Here is a 21,237-nt window from a genome sequence, read left to right as displayed (position 1 = left end):
TTTTTCCGTCTTATTAAAGCAAAGATAAGATAAAATAACATTTACATTTTTACTGATATAATAAAACAAATTCAATGGTTTATGTAGCATTTCTGTGTTAAGAGAAAATGTTATAAAATAATTTGCTCGTAAATTGGTTTATGATAAAAAAAATTACTTAAAAGCAAAAGGGAGAGAAAATAATCGTAAAAACGTTGATAGACCTAACTTCTACTACTCTTCGCTATGGATGATTCATCCCTGATCACAGTTTCCTAGGAAACGTCTAGTCCAACCCTCCTTTCGATTCAGGCAATCATTCTATTTGTCAAAGCGTACGATTATACGCGACTTTTCTATCTACGTAAGATTTTAGATCTCGACTGCTCAGAAATATTCCTTTGCACGATTCAAAAGAAAAGAAAAAAAGAAAGATCCAATTAACTCGGTTTTTCTCGATAAAAAAAAATTGTCTCACTACATCTCGATAAGTTCAGCCTCTTTAATCCTTTACTTACTATAGCTGACTATAATTACTCAATGTTAAACGCTCGTTATATATTAAAGATCTATATGCTATATACTAAGACTATAGTCACAATTTAATAAAATTCTACTTGAATTAAGAACACAACATAGCATATTGTAGCATATCATATATATATATATAGAATATATATATATATATATATATATATATATATATATATATATATTCTGATAATTATATTCTCAATAATTCTAATTGTCAATTTCCTTGAATTTATTTCATTTTCATGAAATTAATGTTTCTTTGTCGTACTCTTATTGTTATTTAAAAATAAATTAATAAGATAAAAGAAGATAAAAAGACAGCAAATTAGTTTGTCAATATATGTCAATATATGTCTATCGATTAATTTGTTAATGGTATACAGCGCGTGTATACGGTAATTTTATAATGGCACGATTTTCAATCATTTTAATGAAAATTTATTTACGATACGGTTAGCAGTTATAAACGAGGCAATAACTTTTTGTCGAGTCATATTCGACAACGAGTTTCACAAAATATGTGTCGAGTATCATTCAACGATCGTTGACTTGTTTCTTTCGTCTTATTTTTCATAATATTAACTGCAATGATTAAAAATGTCATAGTTATATTTTCATTAAAAAAAAAACGTTTCTTTCTCTCTCTCTCTCTCACACACACATACTCTCTCTCTCTCACTCTCACTCTCTCTTTCTTTTTCTCTTTTTATTTCTTTCTTGCAAAACTTTTAATAGCGGCATTTAATGAAAACATTGAAAAAACTTCACTTTGATTCCTTAATGTTTCAAAACCACCGTATTCTCTTTCTTTCTTCATTTTTTCCGCTTTTTACCGTATGGGCCCGATACCAAGAATAAAACCACGGATTTGTTAAAGATATCTTCTTAAATCAAGATCAAAGAATTCTGCCAACGACGTTGCTTTAATTACTTGAAATAAAATTTCGTAAGAGATGAAAGAGGCTCATAATGTCATTACAAAAAAACGAATGGACTTTTTCCAATGAATGGACTGTTCATCTTCTTATCGACACGATTTTTATATAACTCAAATAAATATTCATTATCCTTTCTTTGTCTATCAGTATTAAATATATAATATTGTATATTTAATTAATTAAAACGACAATTTTTTATGCAAAATGTATTTCTATTTTTATAAAAGAAACATCTACGATGCAAATATCTACATGTACTATGTAATATAATATTTCTTTACGAGTATGTTAAACTTTTAAAGTCTTTATTTTTTTTCTTAGATTTATTTTGAGTTATAGTCGTCCTCTAAGAATCGGTTGTATTATGTAAAACGTATATAAATCTTTCTGGTATAATGTAATCGTAAAGTGAATAACATTGTGAGTTACATACGTACATATGTATGTATATACATAAATATATAGAAGGCTCGAGGGTGAATTTAATCAAGGACACGGCTTATCGGTGACTTATCAGTCGTCTTACTTACTCCCTCTCCTCCTACCCCCCTCTCTCTCTCTCTTTATCTCCGTTCTGCTTTCCTTCCTGTTTCTCTTACCACTGCTTTTAACAAAGTTTATAACCACGCTGGTTTGTCATAACCCTAGAGCGAAGGGCGAACGCAAGATAATGAAGTCCGGCGTAAGCACACCATGGTTGGCAATTAGTTTAGTCGCCCTGAAATTTCGTCGTTTCGAGAAGAGTAAATTGGCGATATTATCAGTAAACGTTGTTATTATCTCTGTCGACGATGTAAATAGCAGCTAGCTGATCGATCTTATATATATATATATATATATATATATATATATATATATATATATATATATATTGCGAAGATAAGAAATAATAACGTTATCTTCGCGTTGCCTTTCGTCCAACAATAATCGATAATAATCAACATCGGCTTATTCTCCCAATCTTGTAATACTTAGAAATATTGGAAAATCGATAAATAACGATAATCTAACGATTTCTACCATCATATATCTCTATTACGATAGTTCCCTATATGGCAATAGATTTTCAAACGAACATCAATAACTTAAACACGGTAAAATGTAATTTCCGTTTGTAATATCCGGAAAATCTATCTCCAATCCGGGTATATGTGAAATGTCCAATCGACGTTGTAATAATTGTTTGTTTTTTTATTCCTCTTTTTTTTATATCTATCCCTTCTATTAGAACAGTTTCAAATATCGCAAGTTATAAAATTTGTCAACTTAGGTTCGTTTAAGTTTGTGAAATTCTCATATAACGCATGGATAAAAGAGTAGTGCACAACACATATATATATATATATATATATATATATATATATATATATATATATATATATATAAAAAGCTTTTGTTCACATATATAACAAGAGTAGAGAAATGTAGGGAGATGTAACCATATATTTCACAAACGCGTGATTTTCGGATAAATGTCGAAACGCATCTCTTCAAAAGTTATTGTGTGCTAACAATTTTGAGAATGATGTTCTAGCACTATGAGTTAAAAACAAAACAATATGTATACTATGAGAAAGGTAGAGAGACGATATGCGCTGAACTTAATTTGCGATTGGGATGGAGAAAGGATGAACGAGAGAGAAAAAGAGAATGAGAAAGAGAGAAGAAGAAAAAAGGAGAGAAAAATAGAGAAAGAGAGAGAGAGAGAAATAGAGAGAGAAAAATAGAGAGACAGAGAGAGAGAGAGAGAGAGAGAGAGAAAGGAAGGAAAATTCAAGGATAAGAGAAGGGTGTGAGAAAGTTCCATTCATTGTGTACAATGCAATTAGTCTCGTGTTTACGCCGCGTCGTTCTCGTCTTCTCTAGATTGCGAAAGGAACAGTATAACCTCTCTTTGTCCACATTCCAAAACCCTAGTTTCTGACCAATAATTCGAAGCGTAAGATCAAGTGTCTCTCTCTCTATCTATCTATCTATCTATCTATCTATCTATCTATCTTTATCTCTCTTTTTCCCACTTCTCTATTCTTCTTTTCCTTATCTCATTACTAGAAAATCCACTAAAACTTCATTTTGCTTCTTTCTCAGGACATTTTACCGAAGGAAACCCTTTAGCTTCGCTATCCTTTCTAAATGAGAATAGAAATTTTATCCTCCGTCTAGAAATCTACAATCCAACAAAAACTTTATCGATTATTTGAGCGCAAGTGCGAAACATTTCTCTCTCTCTCTCTCTCTCTCTCTCTCTCTCTCTCTCTCTCTTTCTCTTTCTGTACCTCTTTACATGCATGATATCGGTTGAGTTGGGAAACAGATATTCCTGAAGCTCTTCGCATATCTCTACATCTAGCGATAGAAGTGGTATGTCTGAGATTTTGTAACAAAGATAGAACATACACGTTCATATACATATATGCATACCAATGCATATATGGTTACACAAAGGTACGTACTTATACGTATTCTTGTGAGAGCAATCAAACTTAACTTTCGTAGAATAACACTCCGAGTCAATTTAATGAGGTATTTATTAGTTTATTTTTCTTCAAAGATAGATATCTTAATTATTGATATTGGTAGACTTTTTGAACTACTTTTTAAAATATACTTTCTCAATTAAAACTATGTAACTTGATTTTTCTTGAATGATAAAATTTAAAGATCACTTCTAAAGAAAAAAAAAATAGAAAAGGGTAGAATGTTTGCTCAACTAATAAGATATTATTTTCAATAGGTGATGTAAATAATCCGTCGTTGAAAATTCAAGCCGCACCAAAAAAAGTTGCGATTTGTGAAAATTTTTTATTCCGCAAGAGATAGTGAAACAGTGCAAGTTACCATACGAATGAGTTAATCTCGAACAACTCGCCATAGGTTTAAATTTTAAATCCTAACTTTTATATTCTTGGATTGCAATGACACTATTATAGAATTTGTATTTTAATATTTATTATAATGTAATGAAAACTATTGTTATATGAATAATAGAATAATCGAACATCAGATTAACAAATCGTAACTGATGAGTTTCGTGTTATCAATGTTACCTACTTGTTTAATTCTTTATCATTTTTCATTAGTAAATCGATTATTAAACAAATTTTTTTTCATGGAACATAGAATCAAATTTTTATAAATTTCGACATTTTCCTTCTAAAGACGTCTATCTTTTAATACGATGTCTTCAATACGAAATAAAAAAATCTTACCAATGTGCAAACAATTTTTAACCCTCCTTCATATACTGAGATATATCACAAATAAAGTTACGTGTATTTAGAATATAATAGGAACAAGATTCAAAAGAATTCAACAAGCGAATTCCGAGGGGTATCGAGCGCTTTAAATAAAAAAAGAAAAGAAAAACAACTTAATAGTTTGCTCTACAAAACTTCACAGTTTTAATAGTTGAGAGATACTTCACTCGAATTTTACTAGAAATAATTTATTAACGATTTTATGCGCAAGTAATTAACTTTCGAAGTATGGAAAAAAAAGAAAAAAAAAGAGAGAGAAAGAAAGAAAAAAAAAGACTTTCTTTTTCAATTTTTATCTTAAACTCCTTAACGAATATTCCTTGGCATAGATAATACCCATATGCATATATATTGTTTCGTACTCGGATTACGAAGCTGCGAAACTCAAGAGGAAGAGAGAAAAGGTAAAACGGAAACGAAAGAACGAAGGCCAGAGGCGAGCTTAGTCGGGGGCAAAGAATACGTTTTATTTCACTGAGCACAATTGGGAACACAGCGTGGAAGCCTGCTGAACTGGCAAAAGCTCGCGAAACTACTGTATCAAGCTCCCGCAGTTTTACTTTCTTTATTCCAAGCTCTTTCCTACTTGTTCTCTCTTTCTCTATCCCTTTCCCTCTGTCTCTTTCTCTCTCTCTCTCCGTCTCTCTCTCTCTCTCTGTCTCTCTCTCTCTCTCTATCTATCTATCTCTCGTTCTCTCTTTTTCTCCCTCGAGAATCTAACTCTAAATCAACGTCGCAGTGAATGTTTTGTTGCATGATGCAAAACTCGTAGCTCCCTTCTCTTTCGAGAGCACATGAAATGAGAAATAACTGCGTTCCCTTTTTGAAAATGTCGATAGTCATGTGCCTCGTAAAAAGAACAGTTATGGTTATCATATTTTTTTTCGTTTTTCTTTTTCTTCCTCTTTCTTCTTTCTTCTTCTTCTTCTTCTTTTTCTTCTTTCTCTTCTTCTTCTTCTTATTCTATCAAAAACTTTTATTTTACTTTCGAAATTGTAGAAAATGTCGGATAAATCTAATAAAATGTTTGATTATAAAAAGGTTTTTCCTATTTCTTAAATTCCCTCTATGTTAAAATTTTCTTACTCAGCACACGTTCTAACGTTCTTACTTTACGAAGAATTAAAAGAGAAACGTTTTTCGTTGAGTCGACAAAAAAGTATCGTAGCTGAGTGTCGAGACATTTGTTTTATCGTCAAAGGTATACTCCCATGGAACATTCTCATGCATTATTGCAAATCCCTCGATAATAAAAACTTTAGGCTCCTACATGTGCCCTTATTCTTTTCTTACAATATCATAACAATGTTTATTCATCGAAATGCAGTACGAATGCTCCAATGTACGAACGTAATACAAATCTACTATATAAACATTAGTATTGATATTCGAAACAAACGCATTAACGAATTTTTGCTGTGGATCGGTATCGGGGACACGCTGTATTGAATTTTAATTCGATTTTCTAACGGGATAATGCCCGAACGCAATCGCCCAAAACACAAGCATCAGAACAATAAAAAGATAGGTCTCATGAAAATCCACTAATGCGATTTCTCTCTCCACGAGTTCGATTCGGCTAGTACCGAGATCCGTTGAAAAATTTAACAGAGATTTATCGCCAGTTCAACCGCGTATCGCCAACTACTTTTTCCAACGTAATTTTTACCAGCGAGATTTATGACGAGTCCTTTGGCAATAACGTCAAGAGCTACTCCTCTCTCCCTTTTCCCGCTATCCCCAATTTTATCGTTTCGAACATGCTAAACCTATAATTTTTCCAATCTTCCCTCTGTTTAAATGTGTGTTGATATATACAATTTGAGTCAAATAAATTAATCGATTACAAACTTATTGTTGTGATTATATTGTCTTTCTCTATTTTTTTCTCTACTCTTTTTCTTCAATATTTAAATTTGTTGGCGTGATAACACGCACGTTCAAGTACTAAAGATAACATCACCACCGTTAAATTCGTTATAGGTATAAAATTTCTTTTTTTTTCCTTTTTCTTTTGTTTTTAATGAAAAAGTCAATTCAAATAGGAGGAATATAATAGCTCGAACTGTTAAATACCAAATCTAATGGAGAAAGAGAGAGATAAGTATTATAAGTACTTATTACATTGTACATAAATTTTTCTAACACTTTTTATTATTAATTTAGGATAGCTCACGTAATAACTTTACACTCATTCAAAATGATTTTATACCCTTTACATTTTTGACAATCCTTATCGAAATATAGAAATTTAAATTTCTTACTATATTTCGTGAAATCAAATGACCCTCTATTGTTAATTTTATGGCATTTAATAATTTCTTACGACGTATCCATCTATCTATACCGCCATCAAGTATGCAACGTCTATTCTCTCATAGTTTGCAAGTTTCATACTTTCTGCCATATATATTCATTTTCACATACTATAGCAGTTGTATTTATAACTTCGGTAAGTCGATTCTTGCAAAGAAATTTCTAAACAAACGCTTCGGTCAAGTTATTATAAAACTTATAAGATGAAATTCTTCTCCATTTAGAAACGGGGTTCATTGTTAATAATGAGTAAATGTCGGTTCATAAAACTAATAGAGAGAGAGAAAGAAAAAGGTAAAAGATAGAGACAGATAAAATGGCATCGTTCATCTAAATTGAAACATAAAATGGTGTAAGTACGAAAAATGTTTAGATTGAAATTGTAACGATAAAAAATAAAAAAAAAATAAAAAAACGAAAGAGAGAGAGAGAAATATTAACATCTGCAGGATATTTGAAGAGCTATCAAAATCTTCCTGAAAGTACTTTATACAGGTATATGTACTCATATGTATTTGTGGTATACAGTGCAGCTCGTACATCAGGGATGTGTGTCACGTGTAGACCCATAATTTATACAGTGGAATCAGGTCACGATCCATAGACAAAACTGACTACTCTCAACTACAGCTGCCAGGCATACCTGTAATCGCGGAATACGTATGCCGGATATGGTCATTCTATATGCATATATGTATGTACGCAGGCTCATAAACGAGACGACACGCGTCTAGTCGACATTAATTATACTAGCTCTTTGACCACAAGAATGGAGAATATACGATAATCTTTCCCTATGGAATCCTCTTGAATCAGAGAAAAGCTTTAAACGAATTCGTGCTTATGTCTAATCAGATATTATGTTCCATCGTTTTTGCAGTAAACGATAAGCGCAATTTAACGTTTTAATAAACCAACTATTTAATAATTTATTTTTTAGGTACCGAATAGTTTTTTCAGAGTAGTAGTATTGATATACGTATAAATAATAAATCTTTATAAATAAATATTCAAGGATTTGACTTATGTTGATATATATATATATAAATATATATATATTTTTTTTTTTTTAATTTTGTAAAAATAATTTAGAAATACATGGAGATGTTTCGTTGAGTTTACAAATTGATATGTTCATCGGTCTGAAATTTTTAATTGCTTTTGTGAAAAAATTAAAAAAAAAATTCTCCCTAATGTTTCTAGCACGGTTTTAAATAGTTCTGAATAGTTAAAATTTTTAACATCTCATGTGAGAATTTTAATGAATTTAAAAATTTTTGAAATATCTTCTATTCTGAAATCGGATGATCGAGCTGAGATTGTTCGCGTCTCTTGCAGCCTAATTTTTGAAATAAATAATAAATTTGATATTTATCTATCCTACCATTAACATATTAAAGTAGATAAATACAGACATTCATATTTTAATATCAAACATTCCGAATGTTTTATCTCGAATAGTTTTAAAGATAATCATCCAGTAAACTTTTAGTTATGCGTACAAGAAACTTACTCGAAACGTTATGAAATATTCAACAAATATTTTTAATCGTTATTAATTCGTTTTATTAGACAGAGAAAGCTTTTTTTCTTTATAATCTCGAAATAGTGAAAAGCGTAAAAAACGATTATCTCTGAAGCTACAGGCTAAAGCAAAAGTTCCTAGATTGAAAAATCAATTAATGTTTTGAAAAATCAATTATTCTTTTTCGAGGCTTTTTGAGATTATAGTTAGGCTAGTAGTTTTTATAAGATAGACTTGTAGTTTTACAATCTAAAAAAAAGAAAATAATATTAGCCTAAAAAGTCTCAAAAAAGAGAGATTAATCCTTAAAATTATTTAAAAACTTTTGATCCATTATGTACTATATTTCAATTATGTTTTCTTTTTTTTCTTCTTGTAGATTTATATTACATCGTCGCTCGTAACGACAGAGAGAAAATAGAGCAAGGAAAAAAAAGGTGAAAGATATCTTTGCTACCATTAATCTTGATTTATCGAATAAACGAATATAATGCTTGGTAGTAAAGTCGTAAGGTAGAATTCTACATCAATTTTCAGAGAGCCAATTATAACTGTATTTACGCTTCACATTTAACGCTAAACGAGTCAGCTTCGACTCTCTGAACCGCTTGTTTACTATCGACTGTACATTTACAACCACTCGACACGGAAAACGGAAGTGAATAAAACAAGTTTAGTATGCGTTCGATCGTATCCACCATGTATATGGATTTTAATGTAGCATAATATTTAATCATAAAAATTAAGCCACGAGTTAATTACAAGAAATAAATACTTTTTGAGAGAAAGAGAATGAGAGAAACGTCACGTGGTATGACTTGATTTAACTCGACATGATTCTTTGTTTAATTTAAGCAATATACATATATACTATAAAATCTACACAAAACAACGAAAAGTTTCGTAAAAGATTGATAAAATTTATCGTGTTAACAGATCGTTTACATTAACATCTCTGATGATAAGAACTGAAGCTAATGAATCTTATCTACCCTCTACCATCTCTATTCAAGCTTATACGATTCATCGAGATAAGAATATAATTAATTAACCAAAGAGGGATCACGTAAAAAAGTAAAATTTTTATTCGACGATATCCAACGATAACGAATTATTTTTTTTTTGCTTTTGGAAAGAGTTAAGCTTTTACTATTATCAATCTTCGATGTTAACACGTTCGATATTAACAAAAGCAAGTATAAATTCGATTATCCTTTCGCTCACTCTCTCACTCTAATCAAATTTTCTCTTCGATTTGCAAAGACCTAATGACGAAGGGAATAGCGATTCGTACTCGAATCGGAAAATTCGAGGTATATAAGTATATAGCATTTACTATATACATATATATATATATATATATATTTCCGTTTATACATATAATCATATATATACTATATATATATGCATCTATATATATATAGACATTCATTGATTAGTACCTTTCACGTTCGGAGAGCTTGAGCTCATTTAGGTCGATTTCAGGGTTCTCTGAATATCGGTGGCTTCGATAGGGCTAGTAGGGGTTGCTTGATTTATTGACAAGCCTCCGTTCGCAAAATCGTTTCGAGCCCCGATCACGATTCTCGTGGTTACGAGTTCGTCCCGTGAGTACCCTTTCCATCAATGAAACTTTACATCGAACAACCGGACATCGATTCGTCCCACATCCTTTCTATCCTACGTATAATTTTTCCATTAAAGACTTTTGGAAGAACGATAAATAAGATGCATCGACAATACTAACCTGTTTTCCTTACACAATTCTTAAACCATTTCTAATAATACAGATTGAAACTGAACGTTGTAATGGTCTCGAAAAAAAATGTATAGTATAAAGTTAAAAATTCGATGAATTGTTTGAAAATGATTAAAAATTTATTATAAATCTAGAAATCCAAATAAAAAGACGATTATTACTTGAATGTGAATCGATTGTGTTTCATAAAAATATACTGTAAGTCCAAAAATAAAAAAGTGATTTTATATGCTGACGTTAAATATATAAAAAAAAAATGTCACAAGATGATAAATCTAAAAAACCGTTTTTACCATATCTAGAAAATCGAAATAAAAATGATTTATTATTCTGTATGAGCCGACCATATATATATATATATATATATAGAAAGAAAAAAATGTAAACTTTTGCAAAATGTGACTTTGCGTTGTTGACGATAAGTGAAAAGAAAATGAAGAAGCCACTTATGAGACGATATACATGGGATTCGTTATCGGAAAGAAATTTAGCTTACTTCGATACGACATCCCGTTACGATCGAAGCGTAACAGTGGGTGGAGTGTAGAAGTTATAAATACCACGAACTTAAATGCGCTCTAACGACGTTAGGCAAATGAGGGATATGTCGCGTAGATTTCAGCACATAAGAAAAAAAATTTTTCTCATCGTAGAATCTCTAAACAAACGGTCGTTAGTTTATCGTTTTACGATTATACTTAACATTTTTTTTCTTTATCCGGATAATCATCAAGAGAAGAAGAGGAAAAGGAAGAGGAAGAGGAAGAGAAAAAAGAAAAGAAAGAAGAAAAAAAGAAAAGAGTTCATCCCTTAACGAGTTAAAGTCCATTTAAAGAAAAAGAAAGCGAAAGAAAGAGAGAGAGAAAGAGAGAGATTGACTTTTAATTTTCTACTTTCCCGCGCACTCATAGCTGCTCGTAGAGCGTGTAACCTTAATCCTAATCTTCCTTTACATAATATGAGACCTCGCGCAAAACGTGCCACGTAACGAAGCGATCATTATACGATGCGCGTATACAAAAACGTCACTCTCTCTCGATAGGGAGTAAAGAAAGAGAGAGAAAAGGGGAGAGAGAGAGAGCGAAAGGGATAGAGATAAAAAGAGAGAGATTCCTAATATAGCGACATCGGAACACTTAAGGCCTTTCTCTCTTCTATATTTATCGAACCTAGTAACCTTCGGTAAAAGGATAATCATTTTCTTAGGGGCTAGCAAGCAAGCACGAAATCCAAGGGAAAGAAAAATATTTTTCTCTTAAGATCAAAGAGATTATACGAAGTAATCTGCTAGAACGTCTTCCTGTGTGTGTGTGTGTGTGTGTGTGTGTGTGTGTGTGTGTGTGTGTGTGTGTGTGTGTACATACATACACATATAATCACGAAGATGCTAATGACGTTGCTATATCATTGCTCATTCTCTTCTAAACCTGTAAAATATTCCTCTTTCTCTATCTATCTCTTTCTCTATGTTTCTTTCTCTCTCTCTCTCTTTCTCTCTCTCTCTCTCTCTCTCTCTCTCTCTCTCTCTCTCTCTCTCTCTTTCTCTCTGTCTCTCTCTTACGCATACATATACTCTCTACCTATACCTCTCCATGATTACTTTAGCAAACACTGTACACAGTTGAAACATTTGTGTCCACGGGTCATGGAAATAGGCTGAATAGATTACATCCACGGAATAAAGCAAAGGTCGACGGTATTATATCGCTAATTAGGATTTATCGATAAACAACATTTTCTGATCATCGCTAAACCATCATTCGACGTGGATCCGTTTAAAATTCGTTCACGTGAATTAATGATAATATACGTTCTAATGATACGAGTTTTGTAGAAAGCTTTGGTAATAATCAAATGAAATTTTCAATAGACGATGAATGTGAGAAGAGAGGAAAAAAGAAAAAAGAAAGAAAGAAAAGAAAAGAAGAAAAAACTTAATGGCCAAAGTGTAAATAATGAAATTTCGTGTGAAAATATATATCATGGACGATATATTAACGGCCCAAAATGTGATCATATTAAGTGGATTCAAAAGGAGAAGAGAAACGGTATTACCTGGGCTAGAATGCAAATGGCAGACCATTAAAATGAAATGGAGGAGACGCTCTTCAAGTGGGATTTCCTACGCTTCATCGCGATTATTCTATGGTTAACCGTCCGTGTTTCGTGTTCTTGAACTCAGATGAATGGGATAACCAAATGAGATAAACGATGATTCTCTATTATCTCGGATGTAACTGAAAGCAAAAGTTCCTTATAGTTTAGCTATCTTTGACAAACATATTGACACCCTTTCTATCATTATCACTGATATGAACATATACATGCATGTATCTATGTACAGTATAAATCCCGTATAACGCGGTTAATACGTTATGCATTATATGAAATTGCGTTATAGGAAAACGTATTATATAAGAATTTTCCTCGTATAATACAGATAATATAAGTAACATGTTTAGGAAAAAAACAAAACAATTACGAAACATAAGAAAATCGTCCCAATATTTTTATCGCGTTGTAGGAATTCGCATTGTAGGAAGTCGTTATACGGAAATCTATTATACATATGTATATGATACACATCTTAGTATATACATATGTATATACACTTCTTCATGTATATATATAAGTGTATATATGTCAAAACTAGAAAGCGAATTTCGAAGCTTAGAATAATCGAATGCACCTAATCATTAGGAAATTTCATTGAAACAATAGATGTCCATCAATGCATTCTCGATGTACGTACACGTCAACGTATATAATCTATATTTCAACCATATCTATCCATCTCCGTATAGACGCATCTAATTTCAACGTATTCAAGATGGGTTCATTTAGATTAGTAAGCTCAGAATAAGCTAATCAAAAGATGAAGACATCTGACAGTCCGCGTTGAAGCACGATAATACATATGATATCCACACACGCAAATACACACATATATAGAATATACCTTATATTTCTATATATCTCACATATATGGAAATAAAGAGGATGTCCCATTTAAAAGGACTTTCCAAGCAATTATTTCCCAAACTATAACTCGTTTCAAAAATATTTCAAATAAAATTTATTCTGCTTCGAAAGCTAGAGACATCTTACAAAGGTTACAAATTTTCTTTGAGTGGACGTGCTTCAAAAATTTCAAGGTGATACTTTTTTTTATACAGAATTTTTATTAAGATAGACGTTTAGGTAGACGTTTGGTCCATTCTAGGACGAATTCATCGACCATAACACTTTGGTCTGTCAAGGTAGTTTAAGTCCCGTATAAAAAGACACAATCACTTTAAAATCTCGAAGGTACGCCCACTTAAGAGAACATTTATGACCGCCATAAAATGTCGATCCCAAGCTTCCCGAAATAAAGGTAAATTTTATTGGTTACATTTTATGAAATGAACCATAGTTTGAGAAATAATAGCGCGCGAAACTTCAAATGGATACTACTCCTTTATGTGTACACAATATAATCCTTTGTTAAAGATGTTCCTACTAAGTACATTTATATATATATATATATATATATATATATATATGTAAGTATCTACTGAAATATTATTAGAGGGACCGGAAAGTAATGTCGTTTCTGCGCATGTAGATATTTGATTGTGATTAAAAATAAAAACTTGTTAAAAATTTATTCGTTTGAATTAAATTTAAGAAAGTGACATTACTTTCCGGTCCCCCTAATATATACACACACACACACACATATATCTGCATATCTAGGTGTTGATACATGTCTTTTATGATAAACGAAATAAAAAAAAAAGAAAAAGATTTCTATTGTTTCTTTTCAGTTTTTTTTTCTTTTTTCTAAAAAGTTTCGATCCATACCTGTTAATATGTATATATGTATATATATATATATATATATATATACACATATTATAATATGTATATATAATATGTATATATAATATGTATATATATATATACATATTAGTGTATATATATATATTATGTATATATGTATATATATATATATATATACATATTATAATATGTATATATGATATGTATATATATAATATGTATGTATATATATATATATAAACAGAATATATAATATATATATATATAAACTCAATATATAAACAGAAAAAAAAAGAAAGAAAAAAAAGTTACTTAAGAATCTAATGCCACCATCGACTAAAGTAGGCACTCGGCTTAATGGCTTTTAGATATCGCCGGCGGTTATCTGTGCTTCGCTGTCAGCATATTTGGAATCGGGGTGGTGACGGCAGTAATCGGTGATGTCGCATCCTACTTCGGATGTACTCTCGGTATCAAGGATTCCGTCACCGCGGTCGTCTTCGTTGCTCTTGGCACAAGTATTCCTGGTGAGTACATAATAAATCACAACATATATAATATATACATATATCTATACATATGTATATATGATGATTATATTATACAGGTTTGATCAAAAGTAAGCTAGGTCATTTTAAAAATCAATTATATCATTTTACAAGACCTTGGATAAATATTTTCTTTTTTTTTTCATATTATACGAAAGTTCATAAAGTTGTATTTTTATAATCTAAACAAAAAAAAAATTAGTCCAAAAAAAGAGTAATTGTTTTTTAAAACTCTCTCAAGAACTTTTAGACCTGCTAGAAGAGCTTTTGATCAGTCCTGTATCTATCATATATATATATATATATATATATATATATATATATATATATATAATATTACTACTATATATAAATTATTTGTAAACTGTACTTTTTTTACACTTTCAAAATTATACATCTATTGCACGTTCTACCTTTTTAACTGATCGATAAACAAGTGATCAGAATCGTTATTGAACTGGTGCAATCCATAACAATTCGTCGAACGATGACAAGATAGTTTCGTGCTTCAATTTACATCATAGAATTTTTATTAGAGTCTAATCAATGTTCTATCGATAACCATTGAATTTATCTATATGTTACGATTCTGACGAAAGACACAAATTGTCGATTTATTCTATTGTCACACGAAGATTTCTTATATTCAATTATTTTACAAACGAATCGATAACAAAATTGATCGTTTCTTTTACAATGTTCAAAGATACAAAAAGAATAATGATTCTATCGAGTAGAATAAATTAAATTGAGAGGAAGATTCAAAGAGATGTTACAGATTAAGATGTTTAAAAGAAAGAGGGAGAGAGAGAGAGAGAGAAAGAGAGAGAGAGAGAGAAGAGACAGAAAGAAAGAAACGAGAGAGAAACGAGAGAAAGTGAGAAAAAGAGAAAAACTAAGAGAGACGATGTCAATTAAATGCAATTTGATTTTGAACCAAGCTTCAGTACAATATCTCCACGAACGAACGATATCTACGATAAGTTTCAAACTCGAACTTGAAGCCGCGTATAACTATCGTTAAGTAATGAATTAAATTAAGTTAAAGTAACTTTTGTTTACGGAACTGAGTCCATTTTCACGATGTGGACGTTTACCAACATCGATTATCCATCGTTAAAGGAATCATAGTCCATTGGTTGAGTTAGTGCTTAATGAACTTCAGAGATTTAAGTTTATGTTATTTTAATGTAGAATAAATAGTCGGACAGACATTGATTTCTTTTAACATAAATTTTCCTTTTCTATATTATTTGTACATATATATATAATAGTATATATAGGTATAGTATGCACATATTTTTATGTAAAATATATTTTTTAAATACATTTTAGATATATTTTATATTTATATATCTGCTTAAAATTTAATATATTGAAAATATTATACAGATATTTATATTTCTAAGATTTTATATATCTAAAAGTATGTATACACAGGGTGATAAAAAAAGTGTTTGTTACTTAAAGAGCTTCTAGTATTCATCGAGAAAATTAAAAAATGTTTTATCAATATGAATTCTAAAAGCAATCCTTTCGATCTAAAGTCAACTTTTATTATTTATTAGCGTTCCATATTATAAATGAGTCTCTGCAATACATCGACTTGAGATTGCAATACATACGACTACACATTCTCTTTTTGTGAGGAGATCGAAAGATTTTGAACTGCTCATCACCAATAATAAATAATGTGCCAGACTTATGACAAACGAATAGGAAATGCTTTTCGTACAATACGTGACATGGAAGAAATATTTGAAAATGTACTATCGATCTATAATACGCAGATGTGAACTTTATATCGAAATAGAAGAAAGACGTATCGGACATCTAAAAATATGAACATTTATACTACATTTACATCTATAAAGGGTGTGTGTATAAGTATAAAATATATAAGTATATTTATTATTTTATTGCATTTATTTTGTATACATTTTATATATTGTATTGTATGTATATAAATAATAAAAAATAATAAAAAATAATAAAAATATTGTATATATTGTATATAATACAATATATACAATATACTACAATCCGCATTTAAATGTGTGGCATCACCGAGCGACAGAAAGACAAATGTGATTGCCATAACCTCTATCACAACTGAGAATAATAAAAAATATGTTGCCAGAAAATGAAAAATTTGCAAGTAACCACAGCAGATTAACAAAAACAGACAGCTATAAGAGAATGAAAAAAAGTCTCAATCAAAGATTGACCAAGAAAGAAGAATATGGATTAAATGCACACAGGAAATGAGCAGAACGTATTTTGATGAAGATGACAATATAACATTTAATGATCTATATCTAGAAGAAATAGTGGAAACAAACATAGTAGAACCCACACAGAAGAAAAAATACCAAATAGATTTAAAGTGTATATCAGAAAAATTCATGATTGAAAAATTTGTATGTAAACACTCAAATGCAGAACAATGGTTGGAGACATTTGAAAAAGAATGTCGAAGATTCAAAATTAAAGAAGATAACACAAAAATTGAGATTTTAAGATTATTCCTTGACAGGGCATGTTTAGACTGGCACTCAGCAACACTAACAGCGTTGACAATGGAGGCTGGTTGGAACGAATGGAAACAGAAATTCTTGAAATCATTTGCAGACAAGGGATGAAGTACAAGTATATACACTATATCCTATAGATATAAAGAAGGTTCACTAATGGAGTACGCTATGAGGAAAGAAGAACTACTACTGGATATGGACAACAATATCAGTACAAAGACTCTGATTATGCTTATAGCAGCAGGATTACTAGAATTCATAACAGATAAAATAGATAGAAAAAATTTTCAAAGCTCAACAGAATTACTACAAGAAATAAAAAAATGTGAAAATCTAGTAAGAACAGTTTTACAAAAAAGAAAGAGGAAAGTCAAGATAACAAGAAGAAATTTGAAGAAAAGAAACCATGTAAGAATTGTGAAAAACTAAACAAAGGTATTAGATATCATTCAGAGGACTCCTGTTGGTTCAAAAATGAAAATAGAAAGGAAACCAGAATAAATGGAAGCAATTCGATGATAGAAGTGGACCTATGCAAGGAACAAAAAACGAATAACCACACCATTGATCAAAGTAAAGATAGTATTAGAAGAGAAGTTAGAGGTAAACCGAACATATGACCCAGGTTCCCAAGTATCTCTAATAAATTCGAGACTAGTCAAAATAAAAAAAATTGACAGAAGATAAAAATAGAATATTTTTAAAGACGGTCAATGATGTGATACAAACAAAAGTTTAGTAACCATTAAAGTAAAAATTTTCGATAAAGAGGAATACGTTGATGTATTTATTGTAGAAAGAAATAACTTTGTTCACAGAGAAACATATTTTCCTTTATCACCTCATCCAAAATAATAAACATATTATATATATTAATATATGTTTATATGTTTCTATTTATATATATATATATATCTTCTAATACTATCTTTACTTTGATCAATGGTGTGGTTATTCGTTTTTTGTTCCTTGCATGGGTCCACTTCTATATATATATATATATATATGTTATATATATATGTTTCTCTGTGAACAAAGGAATAAATCTTTATTTGTTAATTAACAATTATTTGCTATTTACAGTCTTACCTGTGAACAAAGAAACGACAATTTACGTTCATTATTTACTACTTAAATTTTATTTGATATATTATCTTTATAAAATTTCTCTGTAATCTCTCGTGCTATTTCTCTCGTCTAAGTTCTATTTCCTAATGCCCATTTTTCTTCCAAATCTTAACAGTTCGACTTGTAAATAATAAAAAAGTCAATCGAAGGGCGGGACATGAGAAACGCGGCAAATCTAACTCAAGAAAGTATACTTTCTTTACATCTCCCTCCACCTTAGGATAAAATTCCTACAGTTTTTAGTCCTCGTCTCCATCTTCTGATATTGGAAGTAATTTTGTTATGTGGAAGAATTCAGTTTCTTGTTTTCGTTTTCCTGTTTTTATTTTGTATATTGATTCTGATATTTGTTTTACTATTTGGAAAGGACCTATTCTCAATTCGTCTAATTTCTTTCTATTCACCCTATTGCCATCTTCTATATACACCAGATCTACTGTGTTAAATCGGTGATTCTTTCTATTCTTGTTAAATATCTTTTTGTTATATTCGTGTAATTTTTTTGTTCTTTTTTGAGCTAGTTCTTTATCTCTTATCCAATTTTCTTTACTGTTTCTTCTTTTTATTTCTTCGAGTAAAATTCTGGTGTTTGTGGCATCTAACAAATACTTAGGCGCAAAGCTGGTTACTGTATGCTCTACTTCATTACATCTATCCAAACATTCTTTAGCGATCGTTGTCCAAGCTCTTTTTTTCCTTTCTCATTTATTCTGCATCTTATTTTGTTTACTAGAGTCTAATTCAGTCTCTCGTTCAGACTGTTGGAGAAGGGCGTGTTGGCAGCCGTAAAAATTAGTTTAGTGTCATTTTCTATTAGGAATTCCTTAAATTCTCTTGAGATTATTCCCGAGTATTGATCTGCGAGTATTACTCCTATTTTGTCTGTTTCTAATACTTTATTTATCATGTCACGCCATTGACCGTCTTTAAAAATATTCTATTTTTATCTTCTGTCAATTTTTTTTATTTTGACTAGTCTCGAATTTATTAGAGATACTTGGGAACCTGGGTCATATGTTCGGTTTACCTCTAACTTCTCTTCTAATACTATCTTTACTTTGATCAATGGTGTGGTTATTCGTTTTTTGTTCCTTGCATGGGTCCACTTCTATCATCGAATTGCTTCCATTTATTCTGGTTTCCTTTCTATTTTCCTTTTTGAACCAACAGGAGTCCTCTGAATGATATCTAATACCTTTGTTTAGTTTTTCACAATTCTTACATGGTTTCTTTTCTTCAAATTTCTTCTTATTATCTTGACTTTCCTCTTTCTTTTTTGTAAAACTGTTCTTACTAGATTTTCACATTTTTTTATTTCTTGTAGTAATTCTGTTGAGCTTTGACAATTTTTTCTATCTATTTTATCTGTTATGAATTCTGGTAATCCTGCTGCTATAAGCATCATCAGAGTCTTTGTACTGATATTGTTGTCCATATCCAGTAGTAGTTCTTCTTTCCTCATAGCGTACTCCATTAGTGAACCTTCTTTATATCTATAGGATATAGTGTATATACTTGTACTTCATCCCTTGTCTGCAAATGATTTCAAGAATTTCTGTTTCCATTCGTTCCAACCAGCCTCCATTGTCAACGCTGTTAGTGTTGCTGAGTGCCAGTCTAAACATGCCCTGTCAAGGAATAATCTTAAAATCTCAATTTTTGTGTTATCTTCTTTAATTTCGAATCTTCGACATTCTTTTTCAAATGTCTCCAACCATTGTTCTGCATTTGAGTGTTTACATACAAATTTTTCAATCATGAATTTTTCTGATATACACTTTAAATCTATTTGGTATTTTTTCTTCTGTGTGGGTTCTACTATGTTTGTTTCCACTACTTCTTCTAGATATAGATCATTAAATGTTATATTGTCATCTTCATCAAAATACGTTCTGTTCATTTCCTGTGTGCATTTAATCCATATTCTTCTTTCTTGGTCAATCTTTGATTGAGACTTTTTTTCATTCTCTTATAGCTTTCTGTTTTTGTTAATCTGCTGTGGTTACTTGCAAATTTTTCATTTTCTGGCAACACATTTTTTATTGTTCTCAGTTGTGATAGAGGTTATGGCAATCACATTTGTCTTTCTGTCGCTCGGTGATGCCACACATTTAAATGCGAATTGTAGTTTTCTTGCCATTATAAACCAAAAATTGTCATTTTATAATATGTTTTATTATTTTGGATGAGGTGATAAACGAAAATATGTTTCTCTGTGAATAAAGGAATAAATCTTTATTTGTTAATTAACAATTATTTGCTATTTACAGTCTTACCTATGAATAAAGATACGACAATTTACATTTATTATTCACACTACTTAAATTTTATTTAATATATTATCTTTTATAAAATTTCTTTGTAACCTCTCGTGCTATTTCTCTCGTCTAAGTTCTATTTCCTAATGCCCGTTTCCCTTCCAAATCTTAACGGCTCGATTTGTAGATAGCAAAGGAGAATAGAAGGGCGGGACATGAGAAGCGCGGCAAATCTAACTTAAGAAAGTACTTAAGAAAGTATATATATATTATATATATAATATATATATAATATATATATATAATATATATATATATATAATATATATAATAATGTATACATATATATTTTATTATTTACAATTATTTATTAATTAACCCAATATAATAATAACAATAATCACGGCCTTTTCTTCTTCATGAATCATATATAACTGACATCAAATCTTTGCCTCGAACAAAAAATACGTACTTAAGACTTGTAAGTTCTAATTCAGTGGCAAGTCGAAAACTGTATTAAATGAAAGTGCAAGAAGAAAGTAATGAATATTTACAGAGGACGCTTTCGAAACTTTGATAATTTCAAGTCGTGATTGTCGTCGACTCCATTCGCAATAGAACCAGACTTACGAAGAC

At 30.4% G+C, this 21,237-nt stretch overlaps 1 protein-coding gene and 1 long non-coding RNA gene across 2 annotated transcripts in view; one reads left to right on the top strand and one right to left on the bottom strand.

The window, feature by feature from the left end:
* The window catches only part of LOC124432919 (sodium/calcium exchanger 1), a 72,447-nt gene that overhangs the window by 43,899 nt on the left and 7,311 nt on the right, over positions 1-21,237 (top strand). The window contains exon 6 of the mRNA XM_046982258.1: positions 14,502-14,660. Within this exon, the coding sequence (XP_046838214.1) occupies positions 14,502-14,660 (159 nt within the window). The remainder of the gene's footprint in view (positions 1-14,501; positions 14,661-21,237) is intronic.
* On the bottom strand, positions 19,493-20,791 carry LOC124432920. The gene is made up of 2 exons (XR_006944393.1): positions 20,620-20,791; positions 19,493-20,556 (listed from the first exon to the last, which is right to left on the bottom strand). It is a non-coding gene; the product is annotated as an uncharacterized LOC124432920 (long non-coding RNA).

Source organism: Vespa crabro, chromosome 2 (genome assembly GCF_910589235.1).
Source record: "Vespa crabro chromosome 2, iyVesCrab1.2, whole genome shotgun sequence".
NCBI lineage: Eukaryota > Metazoa > Arthropoda > Insecta > Hymenoptera > Vespidae > Vespa > Vespa crabro.
The sequence above is the reverse complement of the archived record's forward strand: the minus strand, read 5'-3'. Positions and strand labels throughout refer to the sequence as shown.